The sequence below is a fragment of the Leucoraja erinacea genome, chromosome 8, assembly GCF_028641065.1.
Source record: "Leucoraja erinacea ecotype New England chromosome 8, Leri_hhj_1, whole genome shotgun sequence".
Classification (NCBI taxonomy): Eukaryota; Metazoa; Chordata; class Chondrichthyes; order Rajiformes; family Rajidae; genus Leucoraja; species Leucoraja erinaceus.
Window position 1 is genome coordinate 22,134,694 of NC_073384.1, and position 20,042 is coordinate 22,154,735.

The following is a 20,042-nucleotide window of genomic DNA, read 5'->3' on the forward strand; positions in this document are numbered from 1 at the left end:
CTCCATGCAGATGCTGGTTTAAACCGAAGATAGACACAAAATTCTGGAGCAACTCAGCGGGGCATCTATGAAGTGAAGGAATGGGTGACGTTTCAGGTCGAGACCCTTCTTCAGACTGAAAACAATCTCGGTATTCTCCTTCGGTTGGTGTTACCATGGACAGAGCTGGTTTAAATGGGTTGGGGGTGGGGAGTGGATCACACAGTGGTAGGGTGTCTCAAGTGTGAGGAGATCTGACAGAAGTATATAAATTATAGAGATATAGATCCAGGAGGCAGTTAGAAAACCTTTTCTCAGGGTGAAAATGACAAATACTAAAGGGCATAGCTTTAAGGTGCGATGGGCAAAGTATAAGTAAGATGTGTGGGGCAAGTTTTCTTTTTTACACAGAATGTGGTGAGTGCCTGGAACACATTGCTGGGGTGGTGATGGAAGCAGATACAATGGTGGCAAGCAAGAGGCTTTTAGATTGGCACATGCACATCCAGGGAATGGTGAGATATGGATCCCACAGAGGGAAAGAAGATTACTTTAACTTGTTTGGCACAGGCATTGTAGGCTGAATAATCTGTTCCTGTGCTGTACTGTTTTATGTCCTCTGGTCAAACCAGGTACAGGAAGATCAGCAGATTCCACCATCCACAAAATAAAATGTTCCATTAGTGTTTGACCTAAAAAAGATTTCTGGGAATTCTTTAAAAAGTGAAGCAAGCATATTTCACAGTAGGTTAATTGGCCATGGCAAAGTACCTTGATGTGCGGGTGTGTAAATAGCATGTGTGGGAAATTGATGAGAATGTGGGAGAATTAAACGGATTGGTGTGAATTGATTGGCATGTACTCGAAGGGCCAGTTGAATAACTCAAGGGTTTTTTTTCCTTCCTCACTATCCCATCTTAACCTCTCCTCCTTTTTCTTTCTTACTTTCTCCATTTTTTCTTTCCACACTATTCATCCTTTGCCTCCCCGTTTCTCTTCACCTTTCCTCTTTCTGTCTCTCCCATGCTTTCTGCCTCGTACCTCTCTCCCCCTCCTCTTCCCCCTCCCCCCCCCACCACCTTAATGCGTTACCCAACATTCTCGTCTCCCTCTCCCACATTTTCTCTCTATTCCTCATTGACTGCTTATCGAGTCCACATCACAAGATTAGAAATTGTTCAGCCAGAGCTGAACGCACTTCTCGGAATCTGCATACAATGGTGTCTTGCACTTCTTGTGCTTCTTGTGCGTGGTGGTGGAAAGATTGGTGGAAACAGGGCCATGACGTGAACGCTCTTTCCTTGACTTTTTTCCCCCCCCCCCCATTGAAAACATTTGAGGAAGGACATTCTAGCAATTGAGGGAGTGCGTAGGTTCACAAGGTTAATTCCCGGGATGGCGGGACTGTCATATGCTGAGAGAATGGAGCGGCTGGGCTTGTATACTCTGGAATTTAGAAGGATGAGAAGGAATCTTATTGAAACATATAGGATTATTAAGGGTTTGGACACACTAGAGGCAGGAAACATGTTCCCAGTGTTGGGGGAGTCCAGAACCAGGGGCCACAATTTAAGAATAAGGAGTAAACCATTTAGAATGGGGATGTGGAAACACTTTTTCACACAGAGAGTTGTGAGTCTGTGGAATTCTCTGCCTCAAAGGGTGGTGGAAGCCGGTTCTCTGGATACCCTGGCAAGAATGCATGGGGAGGCAATTCCCTCAAGCAGCTTCTGGAGCTTGGGTTGTTTGGAACCTGCCTCCACCTCAGAGGGCGGTGGAGGCAGGTTCTCTGGATGCTTTCAAGAGAGAGCTAGATAGGGCTCTTAAAGATAGCGCAGGGGATATGGAGAGAAGGCAGGAACGGGATACTGATTGGGGATGATTAGCCATGATCACATTTAATGGTGGTGCTGGCTCGAAGGGCCGAATGGCCTACTCCTGCACCTATTGTTTATTGACTGTCTTGCTCAATCTCCTCCCCTCTCCCCCTTTATTTTCTTCTCTCTCCCTCATTCTCTCCCCCACCCCCTCTCCCTCTCCCTCTTTCTTACCTACGGACCTGATGCCTCCCCCCTGCCACAGGAGGAGAGTTTACAACGAGCAAGGGAAGAGGAAGCAAAACGGAAGGAGGTGACCAAGCATTTCCAGGACACTCTGGCCGACATTCAGACCCAGATAGACCAGCACACCCAGCGGAACATCAAGCTGGGTGAGGAGAACACGGAGCTGGCCAGCAAGCTGCAAACCATCATTGAACAATACGAGTCTCGAGAGGAGGTAATGACCAGGGCAGGAAGCCAGGCAGTCTGTTCCTTACACAACATCTGAAGCTCCTGCCCAGTATAGACGTCTTTCACCTTGGCATCTTAGTCAGCATGGACGCATTGGTCTTGTTTCCACGCTGTATGACTATGTTTTACAGCTAGTAATTGGAAGAAAATGAATTCAGTGCCACAACCATGCCAAGAAGCTTAATTGGTAAAGGGGTAGAAGGAGAGCATTGTATCCACACAAGCCATAAAGGAGCCCTTAGTCAATAGCCCTGCCAGAACTACTATACCGATCCAGGTCCTTGTAAATACGATGAGATTATCAGCCTCCATTGCCCCTCCAGGGACCTCTCCCCATCCAGGTGAAATTGATTTCTTCAACTGCCTAGTTTAGTTTAGTGTAGAGATGCAGCGCAGAAACAGGTCCTGTGGCCCACTGTGCCCATGCCGACCAGCGGTTCCTGCACACTAACACTATCCTACGTACACTAGGGACAATCCACCTCTTTGTCTTCCTCACTTGTCACCTCCATCCTTGGTTACTCTATCCACTCTTTTCTCTCCCATCTGACTCATTTGCCAATCAAGTGCACAAGTTATAGGAGTAGAATTAGGCCATTCGGCCCATTGAGTCAACTCCGCCATTCAATCATGGTTGATCAATTCCTCCTAATCCAATTTTCCTGCCTTCTCCCCATAACTCTCGACACCCGTTCTAATCAAGAATTTGTTTATTTCTGCCTTCCACTGACATGGCCTCCACAGCATTCTGTGGCAATGTTCCACAGATGAACTACCCTCTGACTTTCCTCCTCACCTCCTTTCGAAAAGAGCACCCTTTAATTCTGAGACTATGACGTCTGGTCCTAGACTCTCCCACCAGTGGAAACATCCTTTCCACATCCACTCTATCTATGCCTTTCATTATTCAGTAAGTTTCAATGACGTTCCCCCTCAACCTTCTAAACTGCAGCGAGTAGAGGCCCAATGCTGTCAAACATGCATCATATGCTAATCAACCCCCTCCTTACCTCGATCCACCTGTGACTTGCCAGCTCTTGGTCCATCCCTTCCCCTCATCTCTCTCCACCTGCTGCCTCCCCTCCACTCCATCAGTCTGCAGAAGGATTCCTGCCCAAAACACTGTTTGTCCATTTCCCTCCACAGATGCTGCCTGACTGGTAGTGTTCCTCCAGCAATTTGTTTAAGGTTTTACTGTCTCTGGTGTCTCTTGAGGCAGTGGGAAATTGGAGTTGGGCTTACTCACTGCGCAAAAGCTCTTGAACCGGTTTCGCCAGAATGCAGTCACTAACCATTTTGTCTGCCCGTGTGTTTAATCTCCCCTGCAGCACTTTGAGAAGATCTTCAAGCACAGGGATCTGCAGCAACAACTGGCAGATGCAAAGCTACTGCACGGACAGGAACTGATGAAAGAGGCTGATGAACGGCATGGGCAAGAACGAGAATATGCAAGTATTGGCCGATCTTTCCGTCCACAAGGAGATATGTTCATCTAACCTCACATCTCTGTTCACCCACCATCGGTGTAGATGTCTGTCAATTCCTCAAGGGTCGGTATAGTGGAGCAGCGGTATAGTTGCTGCCTTACAGCGCCAGAGACCCGGGTTCGATCCTGACTACGGGTGCTCTCTGTACGGAGTTTGTACGTTCTCACTGTGACCTGCGTGGGTTTTTCGCTGGGTGCTCTGGTTTCCTCCCACACCCTTATGACGTACAGGTTTGTAGGTTAATTTGGCTTCCGTAATTGTAAATTGTCCCTAGTCTGTAGGGTTTTGCTAGTGTATGGGGATCACTGGTCAGCATGGACTCGGTGGGCCAAAGGACCGGTTTCTATGCTGTATCTCTAAACTAAACTAAACTAAGTTAAATCAGCCAATTCATTTTGAGGGATGTGGGCCTGATGTACGCAAATGGGACAAACTCAGGTAGGCAACTTTGTTGGCATGGGCAACGTAGGTTGAAGGACCTGTTTTCAAGGTATATGACTCTGACTCTAAATGTTGGTCAGGTCTTAGATTATTTTGTAGAATATAGTTAGTTAAACACATGCCTAGTGTTATAGAGAATCATGGAGAGAGATATAGCATGGAAACAAGCCCTTCAACCATTCAGCCATTGAGTTCACCAAGACTATTAACCACCTATTTGCACTAATATTCCATTAATCCTATCTTTATTCTCCATATATTCCCCATCAACTCCCTCAAGATTCTACTCACAAACCCACCAGGGAAAACGTATAGTAGCCAATTAAACAACCAGCCCACCCGTCTTTGGGTTGTGGGAGGAAACCGGAGTTCCTGGAGGAAACCCACATGTTCACAGGTAGAACATGCAGTGAGATATGGGCCAAATGCAGTCAAATGAGACTAGCTCAGCTACAACAGCAGGTCGGCATGGATGTGTTGGGCGGAAGGGACTTATTCCATGCTGTTGGGCTCCATGGCCCAGGTCACTGAAGCTGTAATGTAGCAGCTTTACTGGCTGTGCCGCCCTTGCTCGTGCTGGTAGGAAGCCAAGAGGAGTAGATGCGAAAGCCTTTCTTTGACCTCAACAAGGAGAGCTGGTGACCAGATCTGTGTGTGACACACCAGGGGATCTTCCCATTGCCGAGAGAGTTTTGCACCCATCCCACATAAACTAGGCAGAGCAGGAGACTGGGCAGACTGTCTGAGGGAATTGGCAAAGTTGGCTGGCACAGCCTGAAGTACTGCTGCCTCATAGACCCAGCGACCCAGGCCCAATCCTGACCTTGGGTGCTGTCTGTGTGGAGTTTGCACGTTCTCCCTCCAACCCCAATGGTTTTCCCCAAATGCTCCAGCTCCCACGCAGATCCCTAAAACATATGGGTTAGTAAGTTAAGCAGCCGCTGTAAATTTTCCCTGGTGTATGGTTGAGCGATAGAACGTAGGAAGAGCGGATGGGAATATGGAGAGAATAAAATGGGATCAGTATTGGATTGATATAGATGGATGGCTGGCACAGACTCAGTGGGCTGAAGGGCCTGCTGCCATGCTGTATGACTTCATCTATGACTGTATTTAACCCCTCCAGCCTTCTCCACCATTGGAATAACCACACACTTCATTATAACCAGTTGTACCAGAGCTGCTGATGAACCCCAGTTATGATGGACCGAAGGGCCTGTCTCCATGCTGTATGGCTCTATGAGTCTGACTCTATGTGGAGTGGCTCAGAAGGGAGATTAAAGGGCAGTGAGTGATCATGAGGTGTTGCCCATCATGGGGGTTTGTGCAGGCTTGAACGACCAGTTTCAGTTTAGTTTATTGTCACGTGTACCGAGGTACAGCTAAAAGCTTTTGTTGCGCGCTAACCAGTCAGTGGAAAGACAATGCATGATTACGATCGAGCCATCTACAGCTGGTCTTTTCTTGAGTTCTATCTCTGCCAAATATTAGTGTTGGCACTGGTACTGGAATCTGGAGAGAGTGGATGGAATGTAAAGGGGAATAAAATGGCATTAGTGGAAGATTAGTGAAAATAGATGCAGATTTAATTTAAATTAAATTAAAATTAATTTAAAATCCAGTTAAATTTCTAACTGTTGATGTAGATGCTGAAATATGTGTTTTGGACGTGGAAGGGTAGGGTGGGGAGGTTGGGGGTAGCTGTCATTCATGGCTAATTGGCTGTTTTCCATCTCTCTCAATGTCTCCCTCCTATAGCTACTGACCCAAGCTGCTGAGTGGAAGCTGCAAACCAACATCATGAAGGAACAAGAGACGCTGCTCAAGTCCCAGGTTGTCCCACTATTGATGTCGGCACGGAGGCATTTGTGCACAGCTGCATGGTGTGCCAGCTGTGCCTCAGCTGCTGACTCGTTGATTCATACCCTTTGCATGGGAAGACATGCTCCTCCATTTTTAATGCACCCATCCCTAACACAAAAGTGAGACCTAACATAGCTGATACCAGTAAGTGTGATATTTTAACCTGTTGCTAATCATAAGAAGCACTTATTAAAGAGTTTGGTTGGAAAGCTCCACAAGATGCTGTATTAAGCAATGAGATGAATGGTACTTCTACCCATTTTATGGGTGGAGTAGGGTGCAAATGTCAAGAACTGGATGTTTTCAAACCAAGGGGATCCTTTACTTCGAAACCCAAGAGACTGCGGGCGCTGGAATCTGGAGCAACAAACAATCAGGGGGTCGGGAAGCATCTGTGGAAGGAGATGGACAATTAACTTTTTGGGTCAGGACCCTGCTTCTGGACTGGAAGGGTAGAGGGAAGATGACCATTAAGGAGGAGAGGGCATCCGCAAAAAGAGACTTATTTTAACACTATCTCCAGTAATGTGGCACTCCCTCAGTTGTGCATTAGGCTGCCAACCTGCTTTCTGGGCCCCCATCTACAGTCTGGCATGGACCTGCCTTCTGCAATACCAAAACATTTTGTAGCTAATGCACGTCCTTACATCATGCTTTCATTAGTTATTCATTTATGCCAGGTTTTACAATTTGATCTTGCAAATGTTGGGGATGCAGCTCAGTGGGAGAGCACATGTTTTGCATATATGAGGCTCTGGGTTCAATTCCTGGCAATGCCGCACTGGTACCTGTGATTTTTTTTCTTTCCAATACCAGTATATTGGCAAGGATCTTAACTAAGTTCCAGACGTGATGGGGAGGAGAAAATTGTGTCTGGTTAAGAAAGTTAAACACCCACAGAACAGCAAAGTTGTTGCCTCGGGAAACCTAACGGGAAACCATAACGTTACTGAGCATTTTGACTGGAAGGTTGACACCAGTGGGGTTCCACTGACTTGGTTCTCAAACCATTTTGTTATCGACATTAGATTTGGATCTAAATGTAGGGAACGGAAGGAAGATACTACAATTGAGCATGTGTTTAAAATTGCAGACGACAGCTTTAGACTGCAGGATGATAGAGATATCTAGAGGCAAACTTGAAAGTGCTTGACAAAGAGTGCTATAGACTGCTATAGGTGGGGCAATGGGGTTCATATGGAAGTATACCCACTGGTCAAGTTGGACTGAATGGTCTGTTTCCATGCTGAGTGATACTGTATGGCCAGAAAAAATATCAAATACAGCAAAGTGGAAATTGAAGTACAAGGCCAGGTTGAAGTACAATGAATGGAAAGATATTGAATGGTGTAGGTGAACAAAGGAAGTGTGGATGAGAAGAACTTTTTTCACACAGAGAGTGGTGAATCTCTGGAACTCTCTGCCACAGAGGGTGGTTGAGGCCAGTTCATTGGCTGTATTTAAGAGGGAGTTAGATGTGGCCCTTGTGGCTAAGGGGATCAGAGGGTATGGAGAGAAGGCAGGTACGGGATACTGAGTTGGATGATCAGCCATGATCATATTGAATGGCGGTGCAGGCTCGAAGGGCCGAATGGCCTACTCCTGAACCTAATTTCTATGTTTCTATGTTTCTATGGATGTAACAAGTAGAATGGATAAGGGAGAGCTAGTGGATGTAGTGTATCTGGACTTTCAAAAAGCCTTTGACAAAGTCCCGCACAAGAGATTAATGTGCAAAATTAGAGCACATGGTATTGGGGGTAGGGTATTGACATGAATAGTGAACTGGTTGGCAGACGGGAAGCAAAGAATAGGAATTAACGGGTCCTTTTCAGGATGACAGGCAGTGACTAATGGGGTGCCACAAGGCTGGGTCCTGGGACCCCAGTTGTTTACATTACATTTTAACGATTTAGACAAGGGAATTAAAAGTAACATCTCCAAGTTTGCGGATGACACAAAGCTGAGTGGCAGTGTGAGCTGCGATGAGGATGCTATGAGGCTGCAGGGTGACTTAGATGGATTGGGTGAGTGGGCAGATGCAGTATTATGTGGATAAATGTGAGGTTATCCACTTTGGTGGCAAGAACAGGAAGCAGAATATTATCTGAATGGTGTCAGATATGGAAAAGGGAAGGTGCAACGAGACCTGGGTGTGCTTGTACATCAGTCACTGAAAGTAATCATGCAGGTACAACCGGCAGTGAAGAAAGCTAATGGTATGTTGGCCTTCATTGCAAGATAATTTGAGTTTAGGAGCAAGGAAGCCCTACTTCAGTTGTACAGGGCCAGGGTGAGATCACACCTGGAGTATTGTGTGCAATTCTGGTCTCCTAATTTGAGGAAGAACATTATTGCTATTGAGGGAGTGCAACGTAGGTTCACCAGGTTAATTCCCGGGATGGTGGGACTGACATATGATGAAAGAATGGGTCGACTGGGTTTGTATTCACTGGAATTCAGAAGGATGAGATGGGACCTTATAGAAATATATACTGTAAAATTCTTAAAGGGTTTTTACAGGTTAGATGCAGGAAAAATGTTCCCGATGTTGGGGGAGTCCAGAACCAGGGGTCACATTTTAAGAATAAGGGGTAAGCCATTTAGGACTGAGATGAGGAAAAATGTTTTCACCCAGAGAGTTGTGAATCTGTGGAATTCTCTGCCACAGAAGGCAGTGGAGGCCAATTCACTGGATATTTTCAAGAGAGTTAGATTTAGCTCTTAGGGCTAAAGGTATCAAGGAATATGGGGAAAAAGCAGGAACGTGGTACTGATTTTAGATGATCAGCAATGATCATATTGAATGGCTCGAAGGGCCGTGTGGTCTACTGCTGCACCTATTTTTCTATGTTTCTATGATCCATTGATCCTTCAAGACAGTAGGACAAATGAACAAACATTGCTTTCCTTTTTTAGCTGAGGTTTAAAATATAAATGCATGGCATTCCTGCCAGATATGTATGTAAGATAGGATGATATAATAGATAGATATGTATGCAAGATATGCATTCTGAGGAAAGGTCCTGACCCGAAACGTCACTGATCATTTTTTCTCCAGAAATGCTGCCTGACCAGTTGAGTTACTTCAGCACTCTGTGTATACAGTGTCTTCAGTATAAACCAGCATCTGTAGTTCCTTTCTACACAGATATGTGTACAATATCCATCATCCTCAGCTCGAGTACAGAAAACAGTTCTGATATTGCCTGGATTGGAGTGCTTTAGCTGCAAGCAGAGATTGGGTAAAGTGGGTTTATTATCACTAGAGAGGAGAACCTTAACCCTAATCATGATGTGCAAAAACTGTATATCTGTGGAATTCTCTGCCTCAGAGGGCGGTGGAGGCAGAGAATTCCACAGGATGCTTTCAAGAGAGCTAGATAGGGCTCTTAAAAATAGCGGAGTCAAGGAATATGGGGAGAAGGCAGGAACGGGGTACTGATTGGGGATGATCAGCCATGATCACATTGAATGGTGGTGCTAGCTCGAAGCGCCGAATGGTCTACTCCTGCACCTATTGTCTATTTATATACTATTATCAGTTCGGGAGGGCACAGGTTTACAGTCAGAGGAGATAAATAAAAAAATCTATTTCATGCAGAGGGTGGCAGTTATTTGTAATGAGGAGTCAGAGGAGGTGGTCGAGCAGATTTAATTATTACGTCTAATAGTCATTTGGTCAGCTATTTAGTTAGGAATGGAGTAGAGGGATACATGTCTAATGAAGGCAAATGGGATTGTCTTTTCTCAGCTGTTATCAGGCAACTGAACTGTCCTCTCATCATCAGAGACCTTCAATCGGACTTTATCTTGCACTAAATGTTGTACCCTTTATCTTTTATCTATACATAGCGGTGATTGTAATCATGTATAGTCTTTTCTTTGACTAGAGGGCAAGCAAACAAAGGCTTTTCACTGTAACATGTGACAATATTAAACTAAACTAAACATCACAGTTGCCATGGACACATTAGGCTGAAAGGGCCTATTTCAGCACAATGGGATTCTATTATTCTATATAACCAGGTTCATGTTTTAAATTAAAAACAGTTAAAATGATTGTTTTACTGCAGATAGATTGAATTTTAGGAATAGCAAATGTCATATTGCCCATCAAAAGATTAAAAAAATGTTAGGCAAACAGCTATACTTTCAAAAAACATTCAGATATATATAATTATGAGAGACACAGATGGGGAGACAATCAGAATCTTTTTCCCTTAGCAATGTTATGAAAAACAGAGGACATAGTTTAAGGTGACAGAAAGGGAATCTGATGGGAAAGCTTTTCACACAGAGTGATTAGTATTTGGATCTCGTTGCCTGGGGTGGTGTTGTAATCAGATACAATCACTATGTCTGAGGCATTTAGACAATCACCAAAGGCATAGAAGGGTACATACCTAACTTGAGTAAATTGGATGAGTGGATACGGACAAAACAGTTGGCATGAACACCGTGGGCTGAAGGGCTCATTTCTGTGCTGTATGACTCCATGTCAGAATCAAATGAATACAGGGAAACCAAACCACTCGTGCAAGGACATAATTAGGAAAAATGTTGCCAGTGTATTTGTGACCAAACTTCATTGAGAATGAATGGCAAGTGGAACTCTTGAACCTGTAATGTAATGAAGTGTCCCAACTAAGTCACAGCGACCAGGCAATAACATTGCAGCCAGTCACACATGGAGCCACCAAAGCTTGGCCAAGGAGTGTTCCAGGGATCAGAGAGATGAGGGTGAGCAATGTCAGAGGTCAGGGGCCCAGTGATGATGCAGTGAAGGGTGAGCATGTAGAATAGGTCACATGGAGGTTACAGGCATGACTACTTTATGCAGGAGCTCATCTATTCCACAAGACATGTCAGTGTTAGGCTGGGTTGATGTTAGAAACAAGTATGTGCTTGGGCCGAGTCTGCTGTTTATAAATAAATGTGCTAATGCTCAGGTCCCTATAAATAAAGGCATGTTAGCAGGGGCAATATTGCATTGCTTGGTCAAAAGTGTATATGATTGTGCTGTGCACCTGGGCTGCTGCTGAATTTCAGATCGGGGAAGATCATGTATCAAAAATGATATAAATTCTAGGGTTGGGGCTAGATTCAGATAGGCTGTCATTTTAATTTTATACCTGAGGAGATCTCCACTTTACAACCATAGAGGTAATTTCTGAAATAGTTCTCTAGCATAACAAGATCATTTTTTGAGTGTACTCCACCAGTCCCTCCACCGTGATGGTTAAACACCCCACTAAAAATATGAGTATGGGTATCATAGAACATCTATGGGGGGGGGGGGGGGAGAGAGAAGGGGAGAAGGAGCGAGACGGAGTGGAGACAACTTTTAATGCCATACACAGCTGTGAAGCTCGGCGGACATTTAACATTACCGGTCGGTTATCCTTGGTTCTGAAAACTACTGCTTATGTTTTTTTTCCCCAATGAGCCAATGAAATTCACCGGTCAGCACCGGCTACAACCTATGAGTACCTAAGAGAACCTTCGACCTCCTGGCAGCCCATTAGGACCTCCTTGCGACCCACCTACGGCACAAGAATCCTCGCGACTGTCCATGGCAGCTTCATTCTAGTCACCGCTAATTTTTCAACATGTTGAAAGCAATAGTTTCAACATGTTGAAAAATTCTCGGCGACCATAACGAGGCCACGACTAGTTCCCAAAATGTGGGAACTCCACACGACCATGCAGGCGACTTCCCTGGCAACCACCCGCAAACATGTGGTGACTGCATGGTCTCCTGCAGTTGCCTAAAAAGTCGCCTAAGTGGGACAGGCCCATTAGTCACTGATAAAGGAGAAAAAAAGTTCTTGCCTCAAAGGCATTAAGGAGTTTGGGAAGAGAGCAGAAATACAGTATTGAGATGGATGATCAATTATCACTGACAAATATTTTCTTATTTTCAATGATTTACAGTAATAGCACTTTCATTTATATAGCACCTTCCACTATCTCAAGCTATCCCACCTAACGTTGCAAAGGAGTTTAGTTTCATTTATTATTGTCACGTGCACCAACATACAGGGAAACGCTTTTGTTTATTTACTATCCAGTCAAAGACAATACATGAATACAATCAATCGGTCCACATTGCACAGTGTAAAGGCTAAAGGGACAAAGTATAAAATGACCAGGTAATCGGTTCAGGATTATATGTTGGCCCAGAGTCAATGGAGAGTCCTCTGTACTACCCTGAAACAGTGCTTGTGGCAATTTTACGTTCCACCTGAGATACTGGGCAAGGCTCCAGTTTAATATTTCATTCCAAAGTGGAGCACTCTCCCTCAGCAACAGACTGAGACACCAGCCTGGATTTTATGCTCAAATCACTGGAGTGGGGTTTGAACCTACAATCTTCTCGTTCCAAGGGCAGTGTCAAATAAAATAAACTACACTTTTCAATCACAGGTAGTATGAGTCCAAAGCATGTTATGTATTCTAATGCCGATTGGCAGTGATAGTCATTTTGTTGTACTGATCAGCTCATAGTTCACAAGAATCCATAATTCTCCATCCCTTTGCTGTGTCGGCTACGAGATTGTGGAATGAATTGCCTCTGCACGTTAAACAGGCCCCTTCTCTAGCTGTTTTTAAGTCACTCCTGAAGACATATCTATTCTCCATGGCCTTTGTAGACCAGTGAGGTGTTGATTGTTTATTAACTTTATTTGCTTGGTTTTGCTGCGTTGTTCGTACTCGTGTTTTATGTTTTTTAATTTATTGTTTGGATTTTTGTATGTAATTTATGCGCCTCATGTTAGTTATATGTTCTGTTGTTCTGCCTGTTTTATGATGTCTTGCTTGTTTTCTTTTTTCTGTACAGCACTTTGGTCAGCTTTGGTTGTTTTTAAGGTGCTTAATAAATAAAGTTATTATTAAGTTATTATTATTATCCCAGTGGACGGCTAGGAACAGCGGCATTGGGACTGAGTGTGCTTGTCCTGCTGACAATTTGGGCTGCTCTGCTTTCTCACACGTCCCATCACAAGTTTTTGAGGGATTTTTTTTTTTCCCCCATTTGAGCTATGACTTTAGAGAGAAAGAAAGATGTTCAGTAAGACAGCAATGTGAGGGAACAGTGAGAAGGACAACAGCTATTAGCACGAGGTATATCTCCCCACTAGTGACTATTGAGGAGCGACCGTTTGATTATTTAAAGGAAAAATAGATGATGCATACAAGGACAGGTGGTGCTGTGGGATTGCATTGCTCCAGTTGAAGAACTAACACCAATGACGGGCTGATTGGCCCAACGATCTGCAAATCTGTGTGACAACAGACATTATCTTGTCAACATGATCCGTATTTTGGCTTGGTAGAATTAGTTTAATTCATGAGATTGGGACTTTGCGGGCAAGACCATCATTTGTTGCCCACATCTAATTACCATTGAGAAGGTGGTGGTGAGCTGTCTTCTTGATCTCCAGTGGTCCTTCTGCTGAAAGAGCTGTTGAGTCAGGAGATTGAGGATTTAGACCCAGCAGCGATATATATCTAAGTGGGGATTGTGTGTGGCTTGGAAGGCAAGATGCACATACTGTAATTCCATTCTGCCTGTAATATTTATCCTTGTTGGCAGACGACACATGTAACAGCTGTCAGAGTAGCTTTGAGAGTAACTGCTACCCATTGTGTGGATGATACACACTGCAAACAGTGTAAAGGGACTGAATGTATAGGGTGGTGGATGGGGTGCCTATCATATATGCTGCCCTATCCTAGTGTCAAGCTTCTGTGGTGTTGGAGCTGCTTTCATCTCGCATTCCTTTAATAAGAAGAAACTAATTGAAATTGGGCTGACAAGATAAGCCGTGTGATGAGCTAAGGCATGAGCATGAGAATTCATTGATGTTTAATTACACTTACTATTTTAAAGCTATTGGTAAATTAATGTTAATGCATTAATCACTAACATTGGATGAACACAAATCCATAGACAAGTGTAGAATGCAATAATGTTCTCAGGAGATCCAAGGGCACGCATTGACTTTCTGTCTCCTCAAGCCTGCTGCTCCATTCACTAGATGATGGTTAGTCCAACCCTGACCTCCTCACTCTCTCCACATACTCCCTTGTAATTTTGAAAGCCAAAACCTCTGCCATGGAAACATTCTATGGCTGCACTTCCACTCCCCCTTGGAATAGAGAACTCCAAAGATCACCGCACTCGGAGAGAAGTTTCTCTTCATTCCCATCTGAAATTGATGACTCCTTATTCTAAAATTATATGACCTTCTGAAAGAAAGTAACTAATTGAAATTAGTCTGTGCATCCACTCTAATCAAAGCAGTGCATACCCCTTCTACTTGCATTTCTATTTCAAGCACCAACATTCCAGATTTTCTTGTATTGCAACATTCTGTAGTCACGCTCAGTTAAAATATAATTTGCACTTTACAGATATAATTTGCTTCTTCATTCCATCTTCCAAAGTGGATAACATCACATTTTGCCCCTTGATACTCCATCTGTTGGATTCTGGTGTACTTTTGCACTATCCTTTTGTAGGCTATGTGGGTCCACCTTGTGACTTGCAAACTCACCCATTGTGTCATAGTCTGGCTGCAGTACAGTTGGTGCTAAATCACCAGCATGGATGAGAAGTAGTTGATGCCCCAGCAAGATCTCTGTGATGCACAGCTAGATATTGCCAATCCAAAAATGACCCATTTATCCCTACGCTGTTACTTACCTGATTGTCTAGTTGATTTCTACATGTCCTACTGACACCTATTCATAATAGAATCCAGTATTCCCCTTGTTGCAGATGTTAGGCTAACTGCCCATACTTCCCTCTTGTCTCTGTCACTACTTCTTTGAACAGTGGCGTTACATTTGCAGTCATTTTGCGAGACCTCTCCAGATCCAAGGAATCTTGGCAGTAGATTGCAACCAATGCAAGCCAAAAGTTCCAGAGCCTTTAGTTTTGTTACTTTGCCGAATATATCTCTAAAGTATTGTAGAAAAAAAAGGACTACGGTTGCTGGTTTATACCAAAGATAGACACAAAGTGCTGGAGTAACTCAGCGGGTCAGCCAGCATCTCTGGAGATCTTTCTCCCCTCATCTTAAGCCTATATCCTCTAGTTCTCGATACACCCATCATATCGCTAAGCAGCAGTGAAACAGGCCCTTTGGCCCAACTTGTCCATGCCGACAAAGTTGTCCAGCTGAGCTAGTTCCACTTGCCACTGCCTGGCACATATCCGTCCAAACCCTCCCTATACATGGACCTGTCCATGTATCTTTTAACTGTTGTAATTGTTTCCATCTCTGCCATTCCCTCTGGTAGATATTTCCATATATCCACAACCCTCGGTGTGAAAAAGTTGCCCTTCAAGTCTCTTTTAAATTTTTCCCCTCCCATAATAAACCTGGGCCCTCTAGTTTTAGACTCCCCTACCCTAGGGAAACTACGGTGACACTTCACCTTATGCTCCTTTGCTGAGATTTATGAAATATTTCCTCATGTCTGCTGCTGCTGCTGATTCACTGTTTTACCCTTCAGGTTATTTCTATTTTAGCCAACTATCCTCATATCCTCATGCCTATTTCTTTATTTATATCCAGGACACTGGTTTTGGAAACCAAGTTGCTCACCCTCAAACTGAATTTGAAATGTTACCATCCTATCATCACTTTTTCCTAGGGGTTCTCATTATGTTGTGGCCATTAATTAATCTTGTGTCACCATACTGTATAATGTCAAATCCTTCATGTCTTCATCTGTCTTGTACACCCTGCACAATGCCTTTCACCCAGGATGAAAGCTATTTGCATCACTTTAAGTCACTGGGATGCAGTAGGCAATGCACACACCATGCGCTCTCACACACTGTGTGGGATGATGTTCAAATTTAGTGCGCTGATTGAGGAATGAATACAGGGAGAGCTCCTGTACTCTTCTTCAATGCAATGCAATTGATTATCTACATTTATACAGCAGAGATCAAACGCATTTGGCCCAACTGATCGAAGCTCTCCAAGGTCCTTTCCTGAGCTAGTGTTTGGCCCGTGTCCCTGTAAATCTTTCCAATTATTAAAAAAGCATTGTAATTGTATCCATCTCTACCACATCCTCTGGCCGTTCATTCTATATACCCACCGCTATCCGTGTAGAAAAACTTGTTCCTCAGGCCCCCTTTACATCACTCTCACAATGACCCCTGAGAAGGCAGGTGGGGCCTTGATCTGATATTTCATTCTTTGGGCGGCACAATGGTGCAGCGGTAGTGTTGCTGCCTTATAACGCCAGAGACCCGGGTTCGATTCTGACTACAGGAGCCATGTCTACGGAGTTTGTACATTCTCTCAGTGACTGCATGATGTTCTGGCTTCCTCCCACACTCCAAAGACGCACACATTTGTAGGTTTATTAGCTTTGGTAAAATTGTAAATTGTCCCTAGTGTGTGGGATACCGCTCGTGTACAGGGCGATCATTGGTTGGCGTGGACTCGTCGGGCCGAAGGGCCTGTTTCCACGCTGTATCCCTAAAGACTAAAGGCAGCATCTGCAACAAAGCAGCACATGCTTGCTGCTTCAATAGAACATTCAGCCCGGAGTATCTGCCTTGGAGAGCCAGCCACTGAAGTGAAAGGTTTACTGTAGCTTGCAATGGGAATGTTCTTCTCTCCAAACCTAACGTGCGTCTGCCATTCTATTTTTAGATTACATTGTACTCGGAGAAGTTTGAGCAGTTCCAGGGCACGCTGGCGAAAAGCAATGAAGCTTTTGGCACCTTCAAGCAAGACATGGAAAAGGTCAGTAACAAGAAACTCTTTGGATAATCACAGATCATGAGAAGATCCAGATAATGGTACCTGACCCAAAACATCCACTGCCCATTTGGTATTGGTTTATTATTGTTGTGTGTACCGAGATACAGTGAAAAACTAGACACCCAAGTTTAAAATGAGAGACCAAGACCTGAAGGGCAAGTATTTCACCTAGGGAGTGGTGGGTATGTGGAACGAGCTGCCAGAGGAAGCGGGAAAGGTGAGTTCAGTTACAACTTTCAAAAGACATTTGGACAGGTCCAGGAATAAAAACTATTTAAAGGGATAAGGACCAAATGCAGAAACATTGGATGAGCTCTGGAAGGCACCTTAGTTTTGCATGGATGAGATGGGCCCAAGCACCTGTTTGTGTTGTATCCGTACTCTATTGAACTTAAAACAACACAGTACTGGAACAGGCACTTTGGCCCACCATGCATTTGCCAAACCTATGCCAATTTAAACTGCATATCTAACAAAGACACAAAGTACTGTTAGGTTTTGTTTATTGTCACGTGTACCGAGGTACAGTGAAAAACCTTTGTTGCATGGTAACCAGCCAGTGGAAAGACAATACATGATTACAATGGAGCCAAACACAGTGTACAGATATATATTGTTTAGTGCAAGATAACACCAGTAAGGTCCAACCGAAGATAGTCCAAGGGTCACCAATGAGGTAGATTGTAGTTCAGGATTGCACTCTGCTTTCAGTAGGATGGTTTAGTTGCCTGATAACACCTGAAAAGAAATTGTCCCTGAATCTGGAGGTGTCCGTTGCTATACTTCTATACCTTTAGCCCAATTATAGGGGGTTACTGGTGTAACTCAGTGGGTCAGGCAGCATCTTGTGCGAACATGGATAAGTGATGCGTTGGCTGGGAAATGTAAACTTGAACCAATAATCAACTGACCCAAGATGAAGGGGGGCAAGATGACAAAGAGCTACCTACTTCAAAAATGTGTTTCTCTGGCTATAACACTGATCATTGTACTCTTACAGATGACGAAGAGGATGAAGAAGCTTGAGAAGGAGACCGTAATGTGGAAGACAAAGTGGGAATCCTGCAACCAAGTTCTGCTGGGTATGATTGAGGAGGTGAGGATTACTTCTCCCCCACCCTTACACGAGCCACCAATCCCCATCAGCCGCTCTTCAAGACAGTTGGCAGAAGAAGATCCACACGATAACAAATTTCAAAATATTGGTGGATGAGAGGGATATTAATTTTGAGCTGGAGTAGAAATGTAAGATACAGGTACAACAAAGAATACGATTGACCATTTTCAAAAAAAAATATTCTACCTTCCATATCCTTTTTGGAATGTCTGAATGTAATGGGCTTGTGAGAATGTAGTTGCTTTTGTAACAAACCTGGTTAGAATGTCAGGGAGACACAGGCTTTTTTTATACTGTCAGCCCTTTGTCCAGGATAGTCAGTGCTCTTTGCGCACCCTGTCATTATAAATAAGGTCATGGTTTCCTTTGGTAAGTTGTCAGTTTTATCCAGGTGTCTGCTCTAATAAGCATATAGACGTGAGGATGAGGGGTGATCTTATAGAAGTGTACAAAATCATGAGAGGAATAGATCGGGTAAACACACAGTCTATAGCCCAGAGTAGGGGAATCAAGAACCAGCAGAGGACATGGGTATAAGGTGAGGGGGGAAAGATTTAACGGGAACCTGAGGGGTTACTTTTTTACGCAAAGGGTGGTGGTTGTATGGAACAAGCTGCTGGAGGAGGTAGTTGAGGCAGATAATGGGTTCCAGGACAAGGGGTCACAGCTTAAGGATAAGGGGGAAATCCTTTAAAACAAAAAAAAAAAAGCAAAGAGTAGGAGTAAACGGGTCCTTTTCACAATGGCAGGCAGTGACTAGTGGGGTACCGCAAGGCTCAGTGCTGGGACCCCAGCTATTTACAATATGTATTAATGATCTGGATGAGGGAATTGAAGGCAATATCTCCAAGTTTGCAGATGACACTAAGCTGGGGGGCAGTGTTAGCTGTGAGGAGGATGCTAGGAGACTGCAAGGTGACTTGGATAGGCTGGGTGAGTGGGCAAATGTTTGGCAGATGCAGTATAATGTGGATAAATGTGAGGTTATCCATTTTGGTGGCAAAAAACGGGAAAGCAGACTATTATCTAAATGGTGGCCGATTGGGGAAAGGGGGAGATGCAGCGAGACCTGGGTGTCATGGTACACCAGTCATTGAAGGTAGGCATGCAGGTGCAGCAGGCAGTAAAGAAAGCGAATGGTATGTTAGCTTTCATTGTAAAAGGATTTGAGTATAAGAGCAGGGAGGTTGTACTGCAGTTGTACAGGGTCTTGGTGAGACCACACCTGGAGTATTGCGTACAGTTTTGGTCTCCAAATTTGAGGAAGGACATTATTGCCATAGAGGGAGTGCAGAGAAGGTTCACCAGACTGATTCCTGGGATGTCAGGACTGTCTTATGAAGAAAGACTGGATAGACTTGGTTTATACTCTCTAGAATTTAGGAGATTGAGAGGGGATCTTATAGAAACTTACAAAATTCTTAAGGGGTTGGACAGGCTAGATGCAGGAAGATTGTTCCCGATGTTGGGGAAGTGCAGGACAAGGGTTCACAGCTTAAAGATAATGGGGGGAAATCCTTTAAAACCGAGATGAGAAGAACTTTTTTCACACAGAGAGTGGTGAATCTCTGGAACTCTCTGCCACAGAGGGTAGTTGAGGCCAGTTCATTGGCTATATTTAAGAGGGAGTTAGATGTGGCCCTTGTGGCTAAGGGGATCAGGGGGTATGGAGAGAAGGCAGGTACGGGATACTGAGTTGGATGATCAGCCATGATCATATTGAATGGCGGTGCAGGCTCGAAGGGCCTAATGGCCTACTCCTGCACCTAATTTCTATGTTTCTATAATATCGCAGTGTTTAAGAAACATGTAGACAGGTACATGGATAGGATAGATTTGGAGGGATATGGGCCAAAAGCAGGCATGAGGGACTAATGTATATGGAGCATATTGGTCAGCATGGGGAAAGTTGGTCAAAGAGCCTCAGAGCATTGAAACAGGCCCTATGACTTAGCTCTGAATCAATTTCTTCATTGAAGATCATCTCCTGTAACTCGATTGTCCTACATATCAGCTTCAATAGTACAGATGCTCTCTGGGTATGATAGGGCTCCGTTCCTGAGAA

General features: G+C 44.2%; 1 protein-coding gene across 3 annotated transcripts in view; it reads left to right on the top strand.

The window, feature by feature from the left end:
• Positions 1–20,042, top strand: part of txlnba (taxilin beta a) — a 43,021-nt gene that overhangs the window by 20,213 nt on the left and 2,766 nt on the right. For all 3 annotated transcript variants that reach the window (XM_055639175.1, XM_055639176.1, XM_055639177.1), the window contains exons 5-9: positions 2,062–2,256; positions 3,599–3,718; positions 5,957–6,031; positions 16,750–16,842; positions 17,861–17,956. In XM_055639175.1, coding sequence (XP_055495150.1) covers positions 2,062–2,256; positions 3,599–3,718; positions 5,957–6,031; positions 16,750–16,842; positions 17,861–17,956 — 579 coding nt within the window. The remainder of the gene's footprint in view (positions 1–2,061; positions 2,257–3,598; positions 3,719–5,956; positions 6,032–16,749; positions 16,843–17,860; positions 17,957–20,042) is intronic.